This window comes from Macaca thibetana, chromosome 12 (assembly GCF_024542745.1).
Source record: "Macaca thibetana thibetana isolate TM-01 chromosome 12, ASM2454274v1, whole genome shotgun sequence".
NCBI classification, from domain to species: domain Eukaryota; kingdom Metazoa; phylum Chordata; class Mammalia; order Primates; family Cercopithecidae; genus Macaca; species Macaca thibetana.
Genome location: NC_065589.1, coordinates 42,528,881 through 42,552,978, shown reverse-complemented (window position 1 = coordinate 42,552,978; position 24,098 = coordinate 42,528,881). Strand labels below are relative to the sequence as shown.

At 39.2% G+C, this 24,098-nt stretch overlaps 1 protein-coding gene across 15 annotated transcripts in view; it reads left to right on the top strand.

The window, feature by feature from the left end:
• The window catches only part of SPATS2L (spermatogenesis associated serine rich 2 like), a 1,108,221-nt gene that overhangs the window by 1,012,553 nt on the left and 71,570 nt on the right, over window positions 1-24,098 (top strand). For all 15 annotated transcript variants that reach the window (XM_050750707.1, XM_050750712.1, XM_050750709.1 and 12 more), the window contains one exon: window positions 6,086-6,146. In XM_050750707.1, the coding sequence (XP_050606664.1) occupies window positions 6,108-6,146 (39 nt within the window). In that variant the 5' untranslated portion in view covers window positions 6,086-6,107. The remainder of the gene's footprint in view (window positions 1-6,085; window positions 6,147-24,098) is intronic.

Below are 24,098 nucleotides of genomic sequence, written 5' to 3'. Positions count from 1 at the left end.
TTACAGAGGGTCATACATATTAAACTTTGTTAAATTGTATCAGTTGGAAATACTGAGACAAACATATTTGCCAGAATTTCTATTATTTGGGTTTATTTTTTATAAAAAAATGTTTATCTTTGTTATAAGCTAATAGATTTTCTGGCTACTGTTAATGCATATTCTGTAAGATTTTTGCTCAGTGATCAGTTCAATATACTTTTGTGTTTGAAGTGATTGGTGGTAACCGTATTTGTGGTTCCTAAATTTTATCCTAGAAAAGTATATACAGATGATGTATTAAAATGGTGAAAATCTTTTCTTTATGACTAATATGTTTCCCTAATAAGTTTTAACAATTTCCTTGATCCCTATTTTTCTTTAAGACATACGTAAAAATTAGATGATTGTATCTATATATGTTTGTAATGGTATTCCTGAAATCTAAATTGCAATTTTAGGGAAAAAAGTTTTAAAAAATGTCTAAGTTGTTGAAATGTTGCACCAATATCAGGACTTACATTTCTGAGTATCTTAATTTTGTATTGATTCATTGGTATGTACAGAACTTGTATCCATGGACTTGAATAGCCCTCAGTAATTGGCCTGTTCCAATAACAATTTCAAATGATAATAACGAGGAGAAACCAGGTTCTTCTCAAGAAGTCAAAGATCCCTGTACCTTTCTTATAGATTTAAAAGCTCTTGTGGTCGATGCATGTTAAGGTATGAGTATTCGGTCATGTTTGGCAGTGATACACTACCAAGCATGATGACCAAGATGTTAGGGAGAAGGTCTATTGTGCCCAGACACCTGTTACTCACTGTAGGTCCTAAAAATCACAGCATTAGAGGCTTCTTGGGCTTACCTAGATGTCTGCACCTTGGAGGACTGAGGCTTCATGTTGCTAAACTCTGGGCCTGTCATGTGAAATGAGGTGAAAATATATTGAAAAGTTCCTTGACTACTTTAAACAATTAAGATTCAGATGAAATTGAGCTGACTGGGCAGATATAGTTCATAGCAGAGAAGAGAATCTCAAAATAGGGACACAGCCCAGTTTCATTTTCACAGCAGGGAGGGTCAGCTCAGTAAAGGTAATGAGCACATGATGTTATGCAGGGGCAAGGTGGGCTTCCGGACATTCTGGAAGGACTAGTGCCAATGGGAGGGTGCAGACACTCAACAAGGACCTTCAGGACACACTGAGAATAACCTTGCCTCTCCCACAGTTTCCCTAGTGTTTGTGCTTAGCAGTAGAACCCAACTTGACTATCTGGTCACTTAAACTTATAATTATTTAAGGCAAACCAAATTTATGGTCTGTTTAGATTAAAACCTTTTAACTAGTTTCCTATTGCCTCTTGTTACGCACCAGCTGGCAGAAAGCTGTGATATTAGAAACAGTAAGATGTTATTTTACTGTGATGTGGAGAGTGTATTGGAACCCACATGGAAGGTAGAGTCTGTAGAAGCAGCCTTCCACATGGGAAAAATAATTGAGAGTAAAATGGACAAGGAATGGGTCCCTATAATTATTTTTATCTTATCTTCCCATCTGAAAAACTTAAAATAGCCCCATTCTACCCTCACGGCCAGCATTTTCCTTCCACAAAAAAATAAAATTATGATTTGAATAAAATTGTAATTAATCTTACTAGCATCAGTCTCAAAGAAGAGTCTTCCTTGAGTTAGACTTTGAGGTCAAAGAGAAAAAGAATTGCCAAGGAAGTTGTGAGTGTGTGTGCGTGTATGTTTTCTTATGAATATAGCTTACGATCCATTGTCACTATGTCTTCAGATCTCATGAATTTTCTGTCTTCAATGGAATTCCTCCCTGATTCCCCTGTGGATTATAACATTTCAGCTTTAGAAAATGCTGCATATCCAAACCCTAGACATCAAAGCCCAAATGCAAAACAAAGCAAAAGCTTCTATTAGATTTCACATATCTGTAATGGCAAAATTAGATGTGTCCAGAAGAATCAGCTGATCTGGTCTATTGAAAGGCATTGTGGCTCACAGATTCATTCTTAATGGCACCAAATTCAGCTGTCACCATTCAGTTCTTCATAGTTCTTAGGTATACCTCTCTCCTCCCCCCCACCCCCCCATATACACATTCTTATACTATCACACACTGAAAAATTCATATATATATAGTGTATGTTTACATAATACCAAAACTTTCATTTGAATAAGAAAGTCAGCCATCCAGAAGTCTTCCAATATAAAGCTTGCAGACCATCTTGCAGGCTTGTAATGACCAACGAAAGGCTTCACTTTCCATCCATGGCTTGTAAACAGAAGCACCTAATTATTTGTTCTTGTACTTCACACATCATTCATGTTCACTGTTAGAAATAATCAGAAAAGAATCCTTTATTTACAAGTGAGTAACTTTCAGGGGCAGGAATAAGTGAAAATAAAATTCAAGTGTTATTTGCCAACTATTAGGTTGGTGCAAAAGTATTTGTGACCTTAGCCATTACTTTCTTTTTTTTTTTTTTCCATACTATAGTTTTTATTATGGACAAAAACCCGAATACGTAAAGGAAATAGGAAGTCTTCAGATACCACAAAATGACTTCTTTTTTTGTTTGTTTGTTTGTTTGTTTTCTTTTTTTCTTTTTCTTTTTTATTACACTTTAAGTTCTAGGGTACATGTGCACAACATGTATGCATGTGTCATGTTGGTGTGCTGCACCCATTAACTCATCATTTACATTAGGTATATCTCCTAATGCTATCCCTCTCTGCTCCACCCACCCCACAACAGGCCCCAGTGTGTGATGTTCCCCTTCCTGTGTCCAAGTGTTCTCATTGTTCAATTCCCACCTATGAGTGAGAACATGCGGTGTTTGGTTTTCTGTTCTTGTGATAGTTTGCTGAGAGTGATGGTTTCCAGCTGCGTCCATGTCCCTACAGAGGACATGAACTCATCCTTTTTTATGGCTGCATAGTATTCCATGGTGTATATGTACCACATTTTCTTAATCCAGTCTGTCATTGACAGACATTTGGGTTGGTTCCAAGTCTTTGCTATTGTGAATAGTGCCGCAATAAACATACGTGTGCATGTGTCTTTATAGCAGCATGATTTATAATCCTTTGGGTATATACCCAGTAATAGCATGGCTGGGTCAAATGGTATTTCTAGTTCTAGATCCCTGAGGAATCGCCACACTGTCTTCCACAATGGTTGAACTAGTTTACAGTCCCACCAACAGTGTCAAAGTGTTCCTCTTTCTCCACATCCTCTCCAGCACCTGTTGTTTCCTGACTTTTTAATGATGGCCATTCTAACTGGTGTGAGATGATATCTCATTGTGGTTTTGATTTGCATTTTTCTGATGGCTAGTGGTGATGAGCGTTTTTTCATGTATCTGTTGGCTGCATAAATATCTTCTTTTGAGAAGTGTCTGTTCATATCCTTTGCCCACTTTTTGATGGGGTCATTTGTTTTTTTCTTGTAAATTTGTTTGAGTTCTTTGTAGGTTCTGGATATTAGCCCTTTGTCAGATGAGTCAATTGCAAAAATTTTCTCCCATTCTGTAGGTTGTCTGCTCACTCTGATGGTAGTTTCTTTTGCTGTGCATAAGCTCTTTAGTTGAATTAGATCCCATTTGTCAATTTTGGCTTTTGTTGCCATTGCTTTTTGTGTTTTAGACATGACGTCCTTGCCCATGCCTATGTCCTGAATGGTATTGCCTAGGTTTTCTTCTAGGGTTTTTATGGTTTTAGGTCTCACATTTAAGTCTCTCTTCCATCTTGAATTAATTTTTGTATAAGGTGTAAGGAAGGGATCCAGTTTCAGCTCTCTACTTCTAGCTAGCCAGTTTTCCCAGCATCATTTAATAAATAGGGAATCCTTTCCCCATTTCTTGTTTTTGTCAGGTTTGTCAAAGATCAGATGGTTGTAGATGTGTGGTATTATTTCTGAGGGCTCTGTTCTGTTCCATTGGTCTGTATCTCTGTTTTGGTACCAGTACCATGCTGTTTTGGTTACTGTAGCCTTGTAGTATAGTTTGAAGTCAGGTAGCATGATGCCTCCAGCTTTGTTCTTTTGGCTTAGAACTGTCTTGGTGATGGGTTAGCCATTACTTTCAATGGCAAAAATCACAATTACTTTTGCACCAACTGATTCTCCTATATGCCAAGTCAAGGGATATAGAACTTACCATTTGTAGGGTGTTTCAATAGACTGGGCACTTTTGTGGAGCATTTGGGAAAGTGCTGCTTTACTGGAAGCAAGTATGCAGGGTCTCTCCTGCTAGCATGTCCAAATGCTTGTGTTAGTGGCAGTGTTATTTGGAAACTTATAAAAATAAAATCTTACTGTTTCTAATATTTGATCATTTGTCTCTCTGGATTCCTAGTTGAGAATAATTTGAGTAGTAATAGAGTTAACATTGCGTATTACCAAGCTTTCATCCTAAAATCAGCAAAAGATAATGGATCTGAATTTATGCTCTATTTAAGATGTAGGTGTAAAATAAAATAGTGGGGAAGAATCAGAGAATTTTTGCAAGTTATTCCTAGCATGTGTCTACTCTGGAGGTGGGGACAATCTTTATAACAAAAGCAAAAGAATATAAGAAAGTGTTTCAGTGGTTCTTGATTGACAAAAACCATTCAACATGCAAATAGGTGGTATATGTTGATATCTTGGCCTTACTGGCTGCTAATTTCTGAACCAATCTGTTTGTGCATTTAAGTCATTTATTCTCTATTTCAAAAAGATTGAATCCATTAAAGTCTTAAGATCTGTCTTCCATTATAATGGTGAAAGATTTTGACCAGATTAGGGAAAAGAAAACACAACAGCCTGATTTTGGGAACACAGATCTTCCCAGAGGGGAGCACTTTACAAAGGAGATTGGACACCAAAGGCAGAAACTCTGAAGATTTTGAAGAAACAGAAGGATTATGGGAAGTTTTAAGGGTCCATTTGAAAATGGAGATTAAGAAATTATGGACAATAAAAATTATGGTGAAGATACATATGTATTGATCTGGAATGTTGCTCATGATATGTTGGTAAGTGAAAAAACAAATTTAAAACGGTTATATTCTGTTGGAGAGTAAGGCAGGAGAGGTGGCAGCTTTAGATATGGTGGTCAGTGAAGCCCTCTTGGAGGAGGTGATACTCGAGCTAAGATGAAGACTGCAGAGGACAGGCACAGTGGCTCACACCTATAATCCCAGTGCTTTGGAAGGCCGAAGGGGGAGGATCACTTGAGCCCAGAAGTTTGAGACCAGCCTGGACAACAAAGTGAGACCCTTGTCTCTACAAAAAATACAAAAATTAGCTGAGGGCAGTGGTGCATACCTGCAGCTCCACCTACTTGGGAGGCTGAGGCGGCAGGATCGCTTGAGTTGAGGAGATCGAGGCTGCAGTGTACTGCGATCACGCCACTGCATTCCAGTCTGGCAACAGGTAGGTTTTCCTTTAGATTTGTTTTGAGACAAGCTCAAAAAAAAGGTTTTGAGGCCAGCCCACAAAAAAAGACTACAGGAAAGGAACAGCCCTGCAAAGATCTGAAATTAGAGCATTCCAGATAGAGAGAAAAGTTGGGGAAAAAAAGACAAGAAAAGAAGTTGGGGGGTGGATTCTTATGTTTAAACCTGGAGTAGTTTCCTCCTGTTTCTTCCTGCAGTGCTTGGTATTGTTATGTACATATAGGAGAGATATATTCAATAAATGTTTGTTAGATTACCTAGGAGCCGATAAAAGCTTTGAGACAGTGAGGACTGTGATGACAATACTTAGTTAAAATAGGTACAATTTCCCTTCTCTCTATTTTTGACCACCTTTCTTCTACATAATAGGAAGAAACACAATTTAGATAAATTCCCATCTGTCTTTGTCATTTTTCATGTCAATACAGTATGAATAAAAGATTTTACTTTGTCTTCTAGAGTTATTGTAACATGCTTTTAGAACATATCTAAGTCAGATGCCTAGCCTGAAAGTATTTTTACATTCTAAAATGATATTTATGATTATGACCGAATGAAGTTGTTTACTATGTTGGAAGAGAGTAAAAAAATAACACACTGAGAAATCAATTTTAAAACTTAATCTTTTTTCCTTCTTTATAGGGCCTATTCCACTAGAAGCAAGATGGCTGAACTCAATACTCATGTGAATGTCAAGGAAAAGGTAAGATCAAGTTATATTGGCTCACAGAAACTCCAAACTGGGTAATACAGTCCCTCGCTGGTAAAAACTCAGTTACAATGGAGAAAAGGAAAATAATTTTGGGGGATATGTAGTAAGTTTGCCACACCAGTGAACTGTTGAGCAGAAAGAATCATAAGTAATGTCTACTGAAAGCATGTTAAGCATATGGCGCTCATTTTTTCATTTACTCTTGACCATAACCCCATAAAGAAGATACTGTTGTTATTTCCATTTTACAGAGGTGGAAGTTGAGAAACAGAGAAGTTGAGTAATTTGGCTAAGTTCACGTAGCTGGTAAACAGCAGAACTGAGATTTGAACCCAGGCAGTATGCCGTTCCACAGTTCATACTCTTCACCCCCACGCTGGGTTACACCTAAGAGCAAGGGTATTATATTATCTCTTCAGAAAGGGACTCAGAGAGACATCCAGTGTATCACCGGGTGGTCATGCTGGGCAGCCTTTGACGTTTCTTTCAATGCTGAGAGTTCATGACTCTGAAAATCCCCACTTCTCATCATTTGTTGGAGACTGATTCCACTTCAGAGCTCTTTCCAAGTCTATGCTGCGTCCTCCACTGAGGGTCAGAATCCCTCACTTGCCACGTATGCTGCCTTGCACTGTTAGCTCTTAAGGATCATAAACCGTAGACCATGAAGATAAATTTGTCCAACCCATTTGTCTGACACCATAGGAACTGAGGCCCTAGCACTGGTTTGCCAGTGGTTTTACAGGCATGTGGGAGAGCCTCGACAGGAGCCCAAGCCACCACAGTGCTGGTGCACCTTCCACAGCGTCACCCCACAGCCTTCTCTGGACTGTAAACCACGTGAGGGCAGGGGTTTGTATCCTCACCATACCAAAAATGCAGAGTGAAGGATGAGAGAAGTGACATTTGTGAAGCTCTTACTATTTTTCTTTCACTTAGCAACGGGGTAATAGACCCAAACACCACTCTAGATGCCAGGGGTATGGCACTGAACATGTGGATGAAGTTCCTGCTCCCATGGAGCTCATATTTTAGGGCAGGGAAGCAGAGAATAAACACAAGAATATCTAAATGAACACAATTGTTTCAGGCAGTGATAACGACTGTGGAGAAAACAGCAGGGCGGTGTGATGAAGGGGGAGGCAAGGGGAGGTAGCTGCTCTATTTGGGGTGGTCAGGGAAGCCCTTTGGAGGAGGTGACATTTGATTGAGATAAAGATGGGGAAAGAAACAACCATACAAAGATGTGAGGACAGAGAATTCCAGGCAGAGAGAAAAGCAAAGCAGATGCCTAAGGTGGACTAAGTTGAATGTGTTTGACGAGCCAAGTGGTCAGTGTGGTCCAAGTGTGGCAAACAAAGGTGATTGATGATGGGAGATGAAGTCAAAGAATACCGCTTAGAATGCCGGCTCTCTGTCCAGGTCCGTGGATCTCCAAGGGATCGTGGTTACAATCCATGGGTCCATGAATGTAGATGAGAACAAATACATTTTTATCTTCACTAATATCTAAATGAAATTTACTAGTTCCTCAGTCATGAATATAGGCAAAGGAAAAAAAAAAAAAAAAAAAAAACAGAGTAGGGCTGGGTGTGGTGGCTCACACCTGTAATCCCAGCACTTTAGGAGGCTGAGGCGGGTGGATCACCTGGAGTTGGAATTCAAGACAGCCTGACCAACCTGGAGAAACACTGTCTCTACTAAAAATACAAAATTATCTGGGTGTGGTGCCAGGCACATGTAATCCCAGCTACTCAGGAGGCTGAGGCAGGGGAATCACTTATACCCTGGAGGCGGAGGTTGCGGTGAGCCAAGATCGCGCCACTGCACTCCAGACTGGGTAACACAGCAAGACTTCGTCTCACAAAACAAACAAACAAACAACGCACAGTAGAGCAGCAGTGCCTGTGACTTTCACAATTAAAAATCACAGACATTTTCATATTCAATTACATTTGTTGTAGATATCCTGAAATGTTGTTTGTTCATCACTACTTCAAACTTACTGTAGTTATAGAACCCTGTTACTATATGATGTTATTTGATGTGTTAATAGAGAAGTACATATATTACTGTAGCATGTTTGTTTTTATGAATATATTTTTTATGAATATATTTTTATTTTATGAATGTATTTCAATATAAGTAGTTTCCTTTGTAATCACATGCAGTTTATTTCATGAATTTTAAAATGTTGTTTTGAGAAAGACCCCAAAGTCTTCACCAGACTGCCAAAGGAGGTCCATGTCCTGAAAGGTTTGGAACCTTGATACTGCCATGTAGGGCATTATTCAGAGAGCAGAAAGAAACTGCTGGAAGGTTTTAAGCAGGAGTATGACTTGATCTTACATCTTCTAAAAATCTCACCTGGCTCCATCAGTGACTGTGCTACATATTTTATAAATCTTCATATTAAATAACCTTTCTGTTTGATGAGGACACTGAGGCTTGAGGTCAGACTTGTCTTGGTCAAAGTCAAACTCTCAAGAAATGTGGAGGAACAAGGATTCAAACTCAGCTGTGTCTGGTTCTAAAGCCTGTACGCTTTCCACATATTACTGCTTCTCAGGGTTTTCCATCAAGATGCCCCCAAGACACAGAAGGACTAATATGTTACTCCAAGTCTCTGGGCACATGGTCAAAACTAACTTCTGACAACACACAAATTCCTTGGAGTATTATTACGTGTTGTCTTAAAAATTGATGCAAAATTTTTATCCATTGTATTTAATAATATATTCCGCACATTCTTTCAGTATAAAATCATTGTAACTTTGTGATACTTATTATGAAATATATATACCATTCCTAAAATCCTTAGTATCTTCAAAATGATAAGTGTCTTTTTGTATGCTAATGAGCTGATCTTTGGCTGAGGGCTCTTGGATATAGTCCAATGGGGACTGGTTGCCCAGGGAACCAACCAGGTGATTAGAGGGTTGGAATTTTCCCTCCACCAAACTGGCAGGAGGGGAGAGAAGCTGAAGGTTAAGTTGATCACTGGTGGCCAGTGATGTAAGCAGTCATGCCTATGTAACGAAGCCTCCATAAAAACCCAAAAGGGCTGAGCTAAATACTTGGAGGTTTGGCGTGGTGAACCCAGAGAGGGCATGTTAGCTTTGAACCCCTTCCCACATACCTTGCCCTGTGCATCTCTTCTATCTTGTGTTCATCAGTAACCTTAATAATATCCTTTGTAATAAACCAGTAAATGTGTTCCCTAAGTTCTGTGAGCCACTCTAGCAAATTATAGACAGTCCCTGATTTATGGTGGTTTGACTTAAGATATTTTGATTTTATGATTCCAAAAGCCATAGGTACTCAGTACACTCCTGATATTTTTTACTGTTTTTTTTCCCCAAAATATTTTTGTTCTGTGATTGGTTGAATCCACAGATATGGAGCCTGTGGACATGGAGGGCCAACTGTACTTGTGCTGGAATCTGAAGTGGGGGGTGGTCTTGTGGAACTGAGCTCTCAATCTGTGGAATCTGATGCTATCTCCAGGTAGACAATGTCAGAATTAACACTAGGAGAACTAAGTGGGAGAACACTCAGCTGATGTCTGCTGAAGAATCCACTGCTGAAGGATTGCTTGGTGGAGAGAAGTCCCCCACACATATGGGTGACCAGAGGTCCCCAGAAGTATTCTGCATTGTGAGAGTATAGTAGGAGAAGCTGAGTTTGTTTTTTCCTATATCTTTACAAACTTATTGGCCATTGAGTAAAAAATAGCAGCAAGATGGCCCTTTTATATCGTGGCTTCTTCATATAATGTCTGAACTCACAGTCATATATTCAAGTGAGAATATGTATTCCCCAATTTGAGAAGCTGGGTTGGGCGCCATGGTGCTGACCAAGGATCGGCAGCCCCTTTCCTAATATCTGCTGAGATAGAACAGCTCCTAGAGTTGGACCATGGAAAGGAAAAGCACTTGAAAGAATCAGACTCATAGCAATTGATCCCTGCAAAGCATGGCTGGTGGACAGACCAATATGGTAGGCTCAGCAGCCAACATTAGAGTGTTAGAGTGTCTTATTCAAAACAGAGGTGGCATCATGCCAATGAGGGAAAATAGGCTGATCTGTCAGCACACAGATCATGGAGGTTCAGTGTGAATGCTCCATGCATAGGCTTAAGAGCCACAGTCATTCCACTCCTCATGAGCAGTGTCAGATGTCCACGTGACAGTTGACAGTAGTGTTTTCCCACTGCATTTCCGTAACTTATCAAAGTGTTGGCACTATTTTGAAAGAGGGTGATGAAAATGGAAGTAGTGCTTCTGTAACTTATTTAATGAATTCCATCTTCCCATGTCAAAAGGTTAATCGATTTCTCAACTCAGTAAAATAAACCATAATAAACAACTGAAAATTCTGATCGTTTATAATTTTACATTGATTTATTTTAGTATACTTACTGTCTTTAGTTATTAGCTTTCATGGCCTTTTTATGATTAGTTTGTTTCTCAATCTGTCACACAGAGCAATGACATTTTAATTATGAAAATTAATAATAATAACAACTGTTATGTCTTAGAGTACAAGATTGTAGAGATCAGATAAAACATCTATGTAGTGCCGTTGATGCAGTATCTAGTCAAGCACTGTGAGAAATTAATTACTTCATAAGAAATGTTGGAATCAAATGAGTTCATCAGTTGCCTCTAGTGGGTCCTCTATTGGATGAATTCGAGTAGGTGCTTTGGTGAGGAAATGATTCCTGCCTTCATGCAGCTTTTAGTCCAAAGGAGCAGGTAGCTAATAATTTCAGGTTTAATATTCAAGACAACTGAAAGTTAAAATTGACAATCATTTTAACTGTTTCATTTAAAAATATCTCTATCTTGTTGGATTATAGCAATAAGGAATTAAATTGAAAATATGGTTGCAATCAGAGTCTGGTCTCTTGAGCATTACATACATCCCCTGCATGAGTGGACCCCATCCACCTTTTACACCTTTATCCACTGCCACATCTCCATGCATCTCTCAGTCGCCACCCTGACCTTAAATATGTCTGCCTCCTTTGCAAAGGCTGTTTCCTCTGTCTGGGATGTCCTCCTCAGGGACTCAACTCTCCTTTCTCCTGCCCTGCCTGAATGATTCACCCTTCTTCTGTCATTCACCTTGTACTTCTGTGGGGTTATCTGCATTCTCCACTGCAGCTGTTATTCCAGGGAGTGTAATTGTCGGCTGTGGCTCCGTCTCACCGTGTGAGACTATGTGCTTCTTGGAGGTGGTGAATGGTTCTTACTATTTCTTATTCTTGGGTTTGATACATAGTTGACCCCCCAGATAGAGTTAGATAAATGAATGAATAATGAATGAATGAACATGCCTGCTTGAATTGTTAAGTTCTTTAGAGACTTCATTTCCCATTTACGATGTTTTGCAAAATCTCAAGTCTTCTTGAAAAACGAAATGTAGGTTAATGGAAATGTCATCTCATTTTAGTACTCTTTTTGCTATTAAATAAAGCATGTTTTAAATTTCTTCTAAAAACAGAAACTTGGGTTACTTATGTTGACTACCTGTGGTTCTTCAGAAAAGTTGTATGTTTACATAATCATACAGGTGGTCTCAGGTAGGCTTCACAATACCAAATGAGGTCCTTTGCTGAGTAACCAGTCATATCCCGCTGCACGAAATAAAAAAGTAAAGAGAGAAAAAAATTCCCCAAATGTCACTTTGAGAAGGTGAGATATCAGAACAAAATCTTTGGGCTAATCTGATCTTATATATAGGGCATATTCATTTTTAATAGCTTCTTTTCCAAATAATGTGTTTTTAAAGAAATTGAACACTAGAAATTTATAGATGATTTCAGTGTAGGGCTTAATAGTCACCGTTAGATTATTTCTGTGTAAAATATGTGGGTACCAAGGTAAATTAGATTTACAAATGTTTAAATGTAATTTTAACTGAATAAGAAAGGATTATTAGAACTGGTATAGACAAAATAGAAATTTTAGTCAGATTTTTTAATGCATTCTCATAAATCAGTTTAAATAGAATACAATTCAGCAGTAAAACTTGATGGTGGAAAGTAAAGAAGTTCCTTGCGAATGGGGTTAATAGTTGCAAAGTGTCCAATTATGCACGGATAACTAATTCCAATGAGTGGTCCCTAAGCCACACTGGAAGACGCAGTATACTTGGGAGGTGACATCCAACAAGGTAAGGCTGTGGAAAGAGTGTGGAGTTTGGAGACAGAAGTCAGAGATTATTAGTTGAGCATCCTGAAATAAGCCACTTAACTTTTCTGGGCCTCAATTTCCTAATCTGTAAATTGGACATGATAATAAAATCTGCCTCACAAAGTCATCAAGTACAGTAATAAATGTAGAGCTGCTTTATGAGCTCTTAACAATATAAACTAGAAAGCATCTGGGGGAGCTTATCTGTTTATTTCACAATTAGAAAATGGAAAAGGAGCTCTAGTTAATTCACATTTTTGTTTGAGGCCAGGCACGGTGGCTCACACCTGCACTTTGGGAGGCCGAGGCAGGCGGATCACCTGAGGTCAGGAGATCGAGACTAGCCTGGCCAACATGGTGAAACCCTGTCTCTACTAAAAATACAAAAATTAGCTGGGTGTAGTGGCGGGCACCTGTAATCCCAACTCCTCAGGAGGCTGAGGCAGGAGAATCACTTGAACCCAGGGGGCAGAGGTTGCAGTGAGCCGAGAGCATGCCACTTCACTCCAGCCTGGGCGACAGAGTGAGACTCGGTCTTTAAAAAAAAAAAAAAAAACAGTTTGAAACTCAAAATATAAATTCCCATAGAACCAAGATTAGAAAGAAAAAGTAAAAAGAAAGAACATAAAAGTGGACTTGACTTTTTCAAACTTTTATAGCTATTGCTGAGCCTACAAAAAGTAAGCAAGACTAGACAATATGATGATGATATAGAAATGGGGAACAGCTCAGACTATAATGCCATTGCTGAGCTGCACCACTCACTGGCAATAGCTTTTAGAGCTGTTAAAGTTAGGTTAAATTGGTTTATAAACAATAATTGTATAGAATCATTAAAATAAAAAAGGAGGAATAGGAAAAAGGAGAAAAGTCTCTTGTCCAGAGAGGTGACATATTCAATATCTCTTCAGATAATGGGAATAGAAAGTGTTCATGTCTGTGTGTCCTGGTGTCTGTTTTAATTATTATTAAAAAAATAATTTTTAATTATTTTTGAATAAATATATACTATTATTTTTTTCTTGTAACTCTCTTGATTTGCATTTTACAAAGTAGTGAAGTATAGTTCAAATCTTTATGTGGGGTGGAGTGTGGTCAGAAAAATCCAAGCATTTGGTACAGAAGAAACCCATCGTTATGCATCTTTTAAACATTAACTCCATTTAATAGATAACTCGCTTCATGGGATTTGAGACAAGTTTTAATGCTAAGTAGTTGTTTTGAAAGTGCAAACCATGCAAGCTTTTGGGAAAATTTTGCAGAGTGTTGAAGTCAATTTAGTCCAACCCTTGGATTCAAACAAGAACACAAGCCACACAGCTTTCAGATTTCACCATGGAACAGGTTCTTGTCATCATTTTCTCATAGGAAAGGGTCATTAAATTTCCCGTTCACAGAAAGGAGAAACATTGACAATAGTTGTTGCCTAATGCTTACTTACAGAACTGCTGTTACTGTTGCTTGGCAACTAGAAGAGATTAGACAAGGAGTCTAAAGGAACTGAATGAATAAATGAAAATGTCAGCATCAGTTTCAGGGGATAAGAAGAAATTTACTATTGTAGGATTAGCATTGCATTGCTTTTTCCAGGCTACATGATTGGAATTCACAGTGTTTCTCTCCCTGCTTCTCCTGCCTCCCCACCCCCACTCCTTCCAGTCTTTCCTGGTAGCCCCTGTGCACTGTGGCTGAGAGGTATATATAAGATAGATGGTTAATGCTAAAGAATACAAGAGCATGTCAAAAATGAAACCCTTTGGCAGCAGGAAACAGTAACTCTGTTCACAATCCCTTGGGATTTATAGGTACTTTACCAACATTCTAGTTATTTCTCTCCATGATCCTTTGTATTAAATTATTCAGTTTTTACAGAGAAGAAAATGACAATGTTGGAATGCTGTAACAATAGTTCCTTCTCTCCTAACCTTGCACACTGGAAATCTGTTCAGATAGATTAGACAGACAGGTAGACAGACAGACAGATAAATAGACTCGGACCTTAAAATTGTTATTGCTTGTATTATTGTTAAAACCACATTTTCTCTGTAAGTCATTGCTCCTTAACTTGATTATAAGCTCCTGATGGACTTTTGATTTATTTGTGTACTTAATAGCTCCTATAATATCATAGACTTTGTGCCCCCCAAATATTGGCTAATTAATCAGTGTTAAATAATTTAGCCACTATTGTCTAATGGTAATTCTCAACTTACGGGGAGGAAGAAGGAAGTGGGACATGCTTCCTGGGTCTAGGGCAAGTATTAAAATGTCAGTGGGGGAAAAAATAGGTATAATTAGAAAAGAACCCACATACTCGTTTTCTTTTGAGTCCTCCAAGAGACAGATGCCAAGATAAGATGGGATTAGAAGAGATGGGGAAGACGGTAGGCAGCCAGAGCAGGCAGGGAGAGGCTTTAGACTTCCATACAAATCTGATAGCTTGAAAGAAGAGGGAGAAGAAAGGAAAATCGAGCAGAGAACGTCTCAAACTTACAATGCAGTATTGAATTTCGGCAGGCTGATGAGGAGTGTTTAGGCCAACATTGCCCACTGGAGGAATGTTCAGAAATGAGCTTTCACTAGTCCCCAGCCTCCTCAGCTGTTAACTAGCAGCCTTCTGGGGGGAGTTTGGCTGGGGTATAAATGCACTAGGGGACCCAGAGGAGTGGCAGAGGCTGTCAGTCAACTGTATTGATTTCTGTAGCTGCCACAATACCTCAGAGTGTATCAAAATATATATATATGTATATCAAATACATATATATATTTAAAAAGGAAATTGGAATACCTATTTTGGAATTCAGTTACATGAGAAAAGCTTGACATTTTTATGTTTATTGAAAAGAATAAATTAAAAGTTTGAGAACCATCATTCTAAAGTAATTAGTAAATTAAAATGCAAACTCTAGAATTTCCCATCCTTTAGCAAACCAAGTCATACTGCCACTAGTATGGGGAGTCTTCTCAACTTCTAAGACAAACAGTGATTCAGTAATCTTATTGTCCATTAAAAGTATACTTTGTTTCAAACCACATGTAAAGTAACAAAGGAACATCATTATACTGAAAACCTGTGTCCTTTGTGTACAATGTGTATACATTGTATTTATTCTCTTGGCTTCCATGTTTTAATCTGCTAAACGATGGGAGTTCACCTAGATGAACTCCAAAATCCTTGGCAACTCTATCATTGGATGAACCTGTGGTCTTTCCCACCTCCTACGCACTGGCACTGTGAAAGACCAAAAGGGAGACTGTGCTGCGGATCAGAGAGCATGGGCACCAGCCTGAGTCCTGATACAAACTGGTTGCCTCAGGTTGAACTTAGCACATAACCTCTCAGTACATCAGTTTCTTATAAAATAAACGAACCTGATTGAACCATCTTAAAAGTCCATGTATGGTTCACTGGCATAACATTTCTGATGCTCTCTTGTCTTAGGGATGCTTTGGAACTCTGCTTCTCAATCCTTGAAGGTAATTATCAAAAATATATTGAAATGACGATTTAGGATCAATTATATAACTTAATGTTTTTCTTTCTTTTTAAAAATACTATGCTAAGCACATTTAACATGAAATTTACCCTCTTATTGTGTTTTTAAATGCCAGTACAGTATTGTTAGCCATAGGCACAGTGCCTCTAGAGCTTACTCATCTTGCTTAACTGAAATCTTATACCCATTGAACAGCAATTCTCCATTTCCTCCTCCTTCCAGGCCCTGGAAACCACCATCCTAGTCCCTGCTTCTATGAGTTTGACTATTTTACGTGCTTCATATGAAGGGAGTCATGCAGTATTTGTCCTGTGCCAGGCTGATTCCACTTAGCATAGCATCTTCAAGATTCATCAGTGTTGTCGCACATTGCAAGGTTTCCTTTTGTAAGGCTAGATAATATTCCACTGTGTATATATACTACATTTTCTTTATCCACTCATCTTCCAATGGACAACTGTGGTTTTTAAATTTCTTAGTGGCTCAAATTGTAATTTTAGGAATTTGGCAAATGCTGACTGGTTTTAATTCTTTTTTACTGCCTTTAGAGGAAAAGCAAAGAAATAAACTCATAAAATCATTGGGAAAACAAGATCTGGCCAATCAGATGATAATTTTGACTGGTGTTCAAATCATCATGCTCTTTTTTAATTGTTCAAACCTGTTAAAATAAAAAATGTAGGTGAACAAATAAACTCCCCTCAAAGAGAGAGAGTGTGTGCTTCTAGTTTCCATGGTGTTTAAATCATCAGCTTCCTCCACACCACAGCAAAGAAATATCCAAGGTTAATATAATTTAGAGATTAACCCAACTCCCTTATTCTGGTATTGACTAAAAGGTAATTAACTCCTTTATTCTGGTATTGATTAAAGGGTAATAGTGACTTATGCCTTTATGGTACTCTTTATCTGAAAAGTTCTGTGAATCAGCAGGAAAAAAAAGAAATCCCTCAGGGAGAGTGAATGTCAATAATTACCATTTCCCCCCCACCCCCACCCCCAAGTGGAGACTTTAAATTGCAAAGAAAATGAGAAGAAATATTTTACTGAATATTCTAAGTTAGAAGCAGAAGATTAAAGTGTCTTGTTTCTACTCTGATTAAAATACCAGAAACAAAATGCCTTGAATGAAGATAACATTTTTTTGTCCTCAGTAATAAATTCAAATATAGAATTCATGAGCGATAGTGGCCAGACAGAATATTTACCTAAGTCCTAATACAATGTAGGTATAACCAGCTGGCTGAAAACAGACTTCCAGTGGACTCAAGGACTCAGTGTACCCTAAAATTATGTGCAAGTCTAACTGGTAGTTCTGGGAAAATATGAGAAGAATCAAGAACAATTATAGAAAACATGCAGGTATATACTGAATATATGCTAGATAAATGGGTAAAATGAGATATATATTAAGCTCATTGCTTGTTTAAATGTAGATCAAAGAGACTGTTGCTAACAATGATTTTATAGTTATATGTATATATTTAAACTTCCCAGTGTCAGATTAAAAATCAAAATTCTGATATAAAAAGTTGATCATGGACTAAATTTAAAGATTTAAGAACTTTAGTTCATTTTAATTTTACTTTTTTGTGTGTGGGAGACTGAACTTTTATTATGACTCAAATCAGTCTCCAATTTTACTATTTCTTTAGATAGGAGAAAAGTCCATTTGAATATCTCTTACTCTGTAAGTCATCAGCTCATTTCTAGGAATTAAAGAAGTTGTATCTAACATAAACTATCGGTTTGCATTTAGTACTATTATAACTGTTAAATAAATTTGCTTTTATTCCAAATGTTCAGTGACTGGACAAAGTACAGATGAAGAATTGGTAGAAAGAAATCTGGGTTGTTGATTTCATTATCTTTAACTATTTGAAGCCAACCATGTTTTTCAAAGAGACAACAATAGTATCTTCCTGCATTAAAAGATGGAGCCTGCCTCTCCCCTTAAAACTGGGCAGACTTTTGTAGCTGGTTGACCAGTAAAGTAGGAAGGAAAAGACTTTTCCAAAGCCAGGTGATTCTGCTGCTTCTTCACCAGGTGGGATATTGCAGTGGCTCTGTGGTCTGCCATGTGAACAGTCTGACTGTTCCACCATGCTTCAAGCAAGCCCAGACTAGCCCATCAACACAGACCACTTGGAGAAACCTTAAGACTGCACAAAGACAGAGAGGCTCAGACACACCCCATCTGTACCAGCATCCCTCTCCCCCACCATCCGTCTCCATGAGAGACCTCGGGGCAGACTACTCCGCCAAATTCCTCCCTAATTTCTAAGCCACAGAAATAGTGAAAAATAGGTTGTTGTTCTGAGCCACAAAATTTTGGACACTTGTTATGCAACAGTGGATACCTGGGATACCCTCTTACAGAGAGAGTGCCTGCTCGAAGAGTTTTGCTTTACAGAAAGTAAAACTGTTCTAAACTAGAACTGCTATTTTTGAAATTATAATATTATATAAATAATGGAGAGGTGTGGGTGTGTAGTTAGTACACTCAGGTAAATGAGTTGACAGGTGAGCAGTTATACCTAAAAAGAGATCTGTCCTGTGCCACCTTCTCTCCTTTGTCTCATCCAGTGTCCCTTACCTATCTATGACTTTTGTGATTTCTCACTCACGGTTCTCAATTCTGGATGGATATTAGAGTCCCTGGGAAAACTTTTTTTAAAAAGGAATGCCAAGTCCCGGATTTGATAATCTGGAGTGGGGCTCAGGTTTAGCTATATTTTGAAAAATCACCAAATAATTTCAGTTTGCAGCCAGGGTTGAGACTCACTTTGATGCTGATGGTGCCAAAATCTCTATCCCTGGCTCAGTTCTTTTCTGGAGCTCCAGATTTACAGATTCAGCTGCCTGTTAGATATCTGGACATGGATGTCTCACAGGCTCCTGAAAGAGTAAAGCTACCACCACTGGTCCCTTCTCAGGAAATGATCCCACCAGCCACATAGACAGTCGAGCCAGAAACCAAGGAGTCACCCATGTTCCTTCATCTTCCCCATTCCCTGCATCTAGTTAATCGCAAATCAATCGCTTCCTCCCAAGAAATTTGTTGAGTCTTTTTCTACACTGCCCCATCTTGGTCCATTTCTCTCCTCTCCTGGACACTGTTGGAATCCTAACAGGCATCCATTTGATCTCCTCCAACACATTCACAAAGAAACTGGAATGACCTTTGATATGCAAGTGTCATGTTCCTCTCCTGAGTAAAGCCCTTCAATGGCTTGCCCTTAGAATAAGCCTCAAAATTATAATAAGGCTTCCAGGGCCTTGCCCACTTTTGCCTTGTGCTTTTCTTCTCCAGCGTCACCCACAGTCCCCTCCTTTTCATACTTAATGCTCCAGCAATCTTTGACCTTCATTCCTTTGAGCATGCTCTTCCAGTCACTCAATCCTATCTGTTCATAGACGTTGTGCCCTCTTCCTGGAATGCTCCACCTTCCCTCCCATTCCCCTCGCCTAACTATAGTGCTACTAACCCATCGTTCTTGGTTTAAGCTAACTTCAGTCCTTGGGGGGCTTCCCTTACTCTCTAGACTAAGACAGGTCCCCTGTTATAGATGCCAGAGCATCCTTACTGCTTCTTCTATAGCACTCATCAAACATTTGCCTTCCTAGACTATAAACCCCAATACATCTGTCACTGCTGCAGTCCAGCTTCTGAGTCTGTGCATTGTGACTGACTGAAGAAATGAATGAACAAGTATTAAAAGATTAATTTCAACTTTGAGGGAAGTTTTTATGATAATACTCTGGCCTCTATACTTGGCCATGGCCTATACAAAATTCAGATAAACAAATCTAAGATATAGAGGATGTTGACTAATTTTTAAAATGATACAAAATTGGAAGGAATGGCTGAAACATTCCTGTTTACGATGGGACAAAATTCAAGGTTCCAAAACATAACAGCTGGCTGGAGTGATGAGTCAGAATTTACATACTGAAATATAAGAAAGATGAATATAAAATCCTACCTTTGTGTTCTAGTCATTGCACAAGGCCAGGGGACACTTGTCTCAAACTCAATGGAAGGAGAGTTAGTAGCAAGTAACCTGCATTTGACCTAGTGATTAATTAATGTGGCTCCTAAAATTGCAGATGTCACCTTAGACTCCTTTAATGGATAAACGGCGTCCAGCCAAGGCAGGTGCAGGTCTCACAGTCCTCTGCTCTAATCCAACCACTTCTGGAGCAATGTACTTCTCTTATAGCACCATATTTTAACATGATATGCTCAGGAGAGCTTGATCAGATAGTAAAAACTTGGGAAGCACAGCTTATGAAAAATTGCAAAAGAGCATGTTTACTCTATAAAGATGGAATTGTGGAGAACACTTTAGTTCTTTTTAAAAAGCAAAGGGCTGGACTGCAGAAAAGGGGTTATACTTACACACCAGCAGGCAGGACTGGGACCACAGACTGGCAATGTCTAACATCCTTTCTCTGAGCATGTCCTTATCATCAACCTTTCTCATCGTCTAACTGTCTTTAACATCTGTTCTTTCTCATCCCTTAGCCTCTCTCTAGTCTTCCAATTCATCCCCGCCCCCTTCATAGACCACAGATGCCTTCATCAGTCACCTTAGCGATACGCAGCCCCTGTGTTTCAGAGCCCTAAAATCTACCACTACATTTCTTACAGTTTGTAACCATGGATCGTTCCTTTGCTCCTGCTTCTGGCTTGTTGAGAATTGTTGGGGAAAGCCATGCCAATCAGCACCGTAACAGATCTGTGCAGTCCAGCACCATGGACTCACGGGCCTGCTCAGCAGTCCGTCGTTCATCAAGTTCATTTCCTATCTCATTCCAGTAAAGCAGCTCTAAACCTTTCTCCACTTTTTAAGCCCCAAAGTGAATTCTAAAACTCTTATGCAGAGGAATGGTTTCCATAAATTTTCCCCTTCACAATCTGAAATTTTTATTATGTCTTCACTCTCCCTTCTTCTCCTTTTCTCCTTTCTCTGAATTCTTAGAAAAACAGAAGAACCTCCCTTCCATTCCACATGGGTTTTGATGATGTTTCTCTTATTTCTGGTGGAAACTCATTTCATAATTTATCTCCTCTCTTCTCCTCTTCTAATTCTTTCTCACTGCCATCTCATTCCCTCCATCAGTGAACATGCTCATGCACTTTGGGGAGATTAATTGTGCAATGACTGTTTTAAGATGGATTGGAGAGAGGAGAAACTAAGCCATTAGTTTAGAGAATCCCATTAGGAGGCTTTTTCCAGAGTCCAGGTGAAAGACAGGGGAGCCTGTCCAGGTTAATGAAAGAAAGAATAGAGAGCAGGTAAGATTCTGAGGGGACATTGTTACCAGTATGATGTGCTAGTTATTTATGACTTTGCCTAATTTTCCTTACTCTTTTGTCAGCTCGTTGGATGCAAAGATTGTGTCAGATTCATTTCACTTTCCTTCACAAAATGTGGCTTGAATGAGTGAATGGCTACAATCCCCCCAAACCCTTGTGGAGAGGGTTGCCATCTGGAAGGTATATTTTTTTAAGAGGTGATAGTTGGTGGGATAGGGAAAGACATCTTCTTATAAGGAGGGAGGAAGAGAAGAGTAGGCCTTTGTTTCTCAAAGTGTGGTCCATTGCATTCATTTCCGGCTGCTGCTGTAACAAACTGCCACAACTTCAGCAGCTTAAAACAACACACATTGATTATCTTCTAGTTCTGGAGGTCAGAAGTCCGAATGGGTCTCACTGGGCTGAACTCAAGGTATCATTTCTGGAGCCCTGGGAAGAATAATCTTCCTTGCCTTTTCTAGCTGTTAGAAGCTGCCTGCATTCCTTGGTCCGTGGCCCCCTTTCGTCTTCAAACCCGGAGAGGCTGGCCAAGCCTTTCTCTCATTGCATCACTGTCACACTGACTGTCTTCCATCTCCCTCAAATTATAAGGACCCACTGAGATAATCCAGGATGATCTCCCCATTTGAAGGTCAGCTAATTAGCAACCTCAATTCCATCTGCAAATTCAGTTTGCCACGTAACCTAACATGTTCACACGTTCCAGGAGGATAAGGCCATGGATGTCTAGGGGGCCATTATTCTGCCTACCACATCCCTGGACAAGCAGCATTTACATCAACTGGGAGCTGATTAGAAATGTAGAATTCAGGACCCACCCCAAGCCTCTGAATCAGAATCTTCATCCCAATCAAATCCCCAGGTGATCAGAATGTATTTTAAAGTTCGAGAAGCCACAACTAGACCGTCTCTAAGATCCTCCCCACTTTTACTTCCCATAATTCTATAAAAACTGTTTCTTTTTTCCATCTTCAAATCTGCATTATTTTTTCTCCTCCTGGTTTCCTGCCAAAAAAAAAAAAAAAAAAAAAAAAAAGCTAATTTTGATTTGTACCCCTGGTGTTAATTCCCCAAAAGTCAGCCAAGTAGAACATGAGAACACCTCATGCATATTTTTTGCTGGCAGGAAGTAGATGTTAGAAAAGGCAATTAAATTATGGAATTATCCATGATGCAAAGGTACTGGTCTGCAAAGAGTATTTTCTTCCCCAAGAAAATTCATAGGAAAACTACCTCCATTACTGTGTAGATATTAGTGGCCCAGCAAGTGAAGCAAAGTGTACACAGATGAGCTGTTTTTAAGGCATCTCTGAATGGCTCAGCATTTGAGAAATGTGACCAAAGCTGATTATAAAACTCCTTTCAAAGTTGCAGGAACGGCAAACCCATAAATAACTCCAGTTCCCATTGGTGTGAGGAGGAGGTTGCTGGCTGCTTGATTGCTGTCCTTATCATAGGGGATAAGGTTAAGCTCACCTCCAAGATTGCAGGCTTCTTAAGGAATGAGCCAGCCATATGCTGTGCCTGGCACCCAGGAGGCACTCCATACATTTTGGGCTTGAATCCATTAAGCTTTTTAATAGTGTGTAATACTTAATTCTTAATTAGAGATGCACTTAAAAATGGATAAGTAAAACTAGAATATGTCAGTAACCATCTTACTGGACTCCCTGCTTCCTTTTACTCATTCAGTCAGTCATCCATTCTACAAACATTTATGAATCGTCTACTGAATGCCACCCGTTGCTCTAGACCCTGTGGATATAAAGATATGCTCCCTGTCACCCAGTAGAACAAGAAGTCACATAAGTAAATAATGGTGGCAATGTCAGTGTTGGAAGAAGTGTGTGAGCAAAGGTCTCAGGCCTCTCTTCTCCCAGCTGCCATGTACATTCTAATGGGACTTATCTTTGAAATCTTCCTTTTCTCACCTTTGCCAATCGGGATTAATTATTTAGCTTTATTATTTTTATTTCCAGCCCTGGCTATTAATGTTGCCTCCAGGCATACCATACTTGCTCTAGAAAATGAAACCCTCTCAAACTAGCACAAGTTAAAAAAAAAAAGAGAGAGAGAGAGAGAGGTTATTATTATAAAGGTCTGGCAGCGTCTCATGAGACTTCAGGAAAAGTTAAAGGAACAGGAATGCGAGAAAGTGAGGCAGCTGTAAGTCCAGCCTCTCTTCATCTGCCCTCCAGCTTCTCTCCCTTTGTGTTGAATAGCTCCGACCTTCAAGGCAGAGGGTCTAATTGGCTCACTTTGTCTTTTCTAGCCAGGCCACTTCCTGACCACTGTAATTCATTGTCACTGTGTTCTGATTGCTTCCTTCATAGCACTCACTTAGCACAAGTTGCAGTGATATATTTTAATTTCTATGTTTATATCCATTTCCCTCTCTAGTTTTGGCAGTGACCATATCTGTTTTGTTATGGCTGTATCCAGCCACTAGTGCAGTGCCTGATCATAGTGGATGTTTAGTAAATGAAAGAAGAAGAGGGGGATAATATCACATTAACCACCCTAAAGATAGACTTAGACTTCCTCATTGTACCAGTTACACCATAGAGAAGGGAAAAGTAGGGACAGAGTCTTGGGTCCACGGACCCCTTAGCAAATCTGTGGAGGGAGGAGGTTCTCTAAGAAAAAGGGTAGACAGGGTAGTCTTCCCCCAAATACGTCTCGACCAACATTCAAGCCACATGGTCTTTCCACTTCAAAGCCACACCTGGAGGGACCCCTTAATGCAAATGCTCCCACTTTTTTCTTTTTAAAATCTATTGAGTAGCTAATATATGCCAAATTCTATAGGAAACACTTTACAGGCATCATCCCTTTCCATTTTTACACAGACTCTAGAAGATAATATCCTCATTTTACAGCTACAGAACCAAGTTTCAAAAATTTAATTAGTTCACCCAAGGTC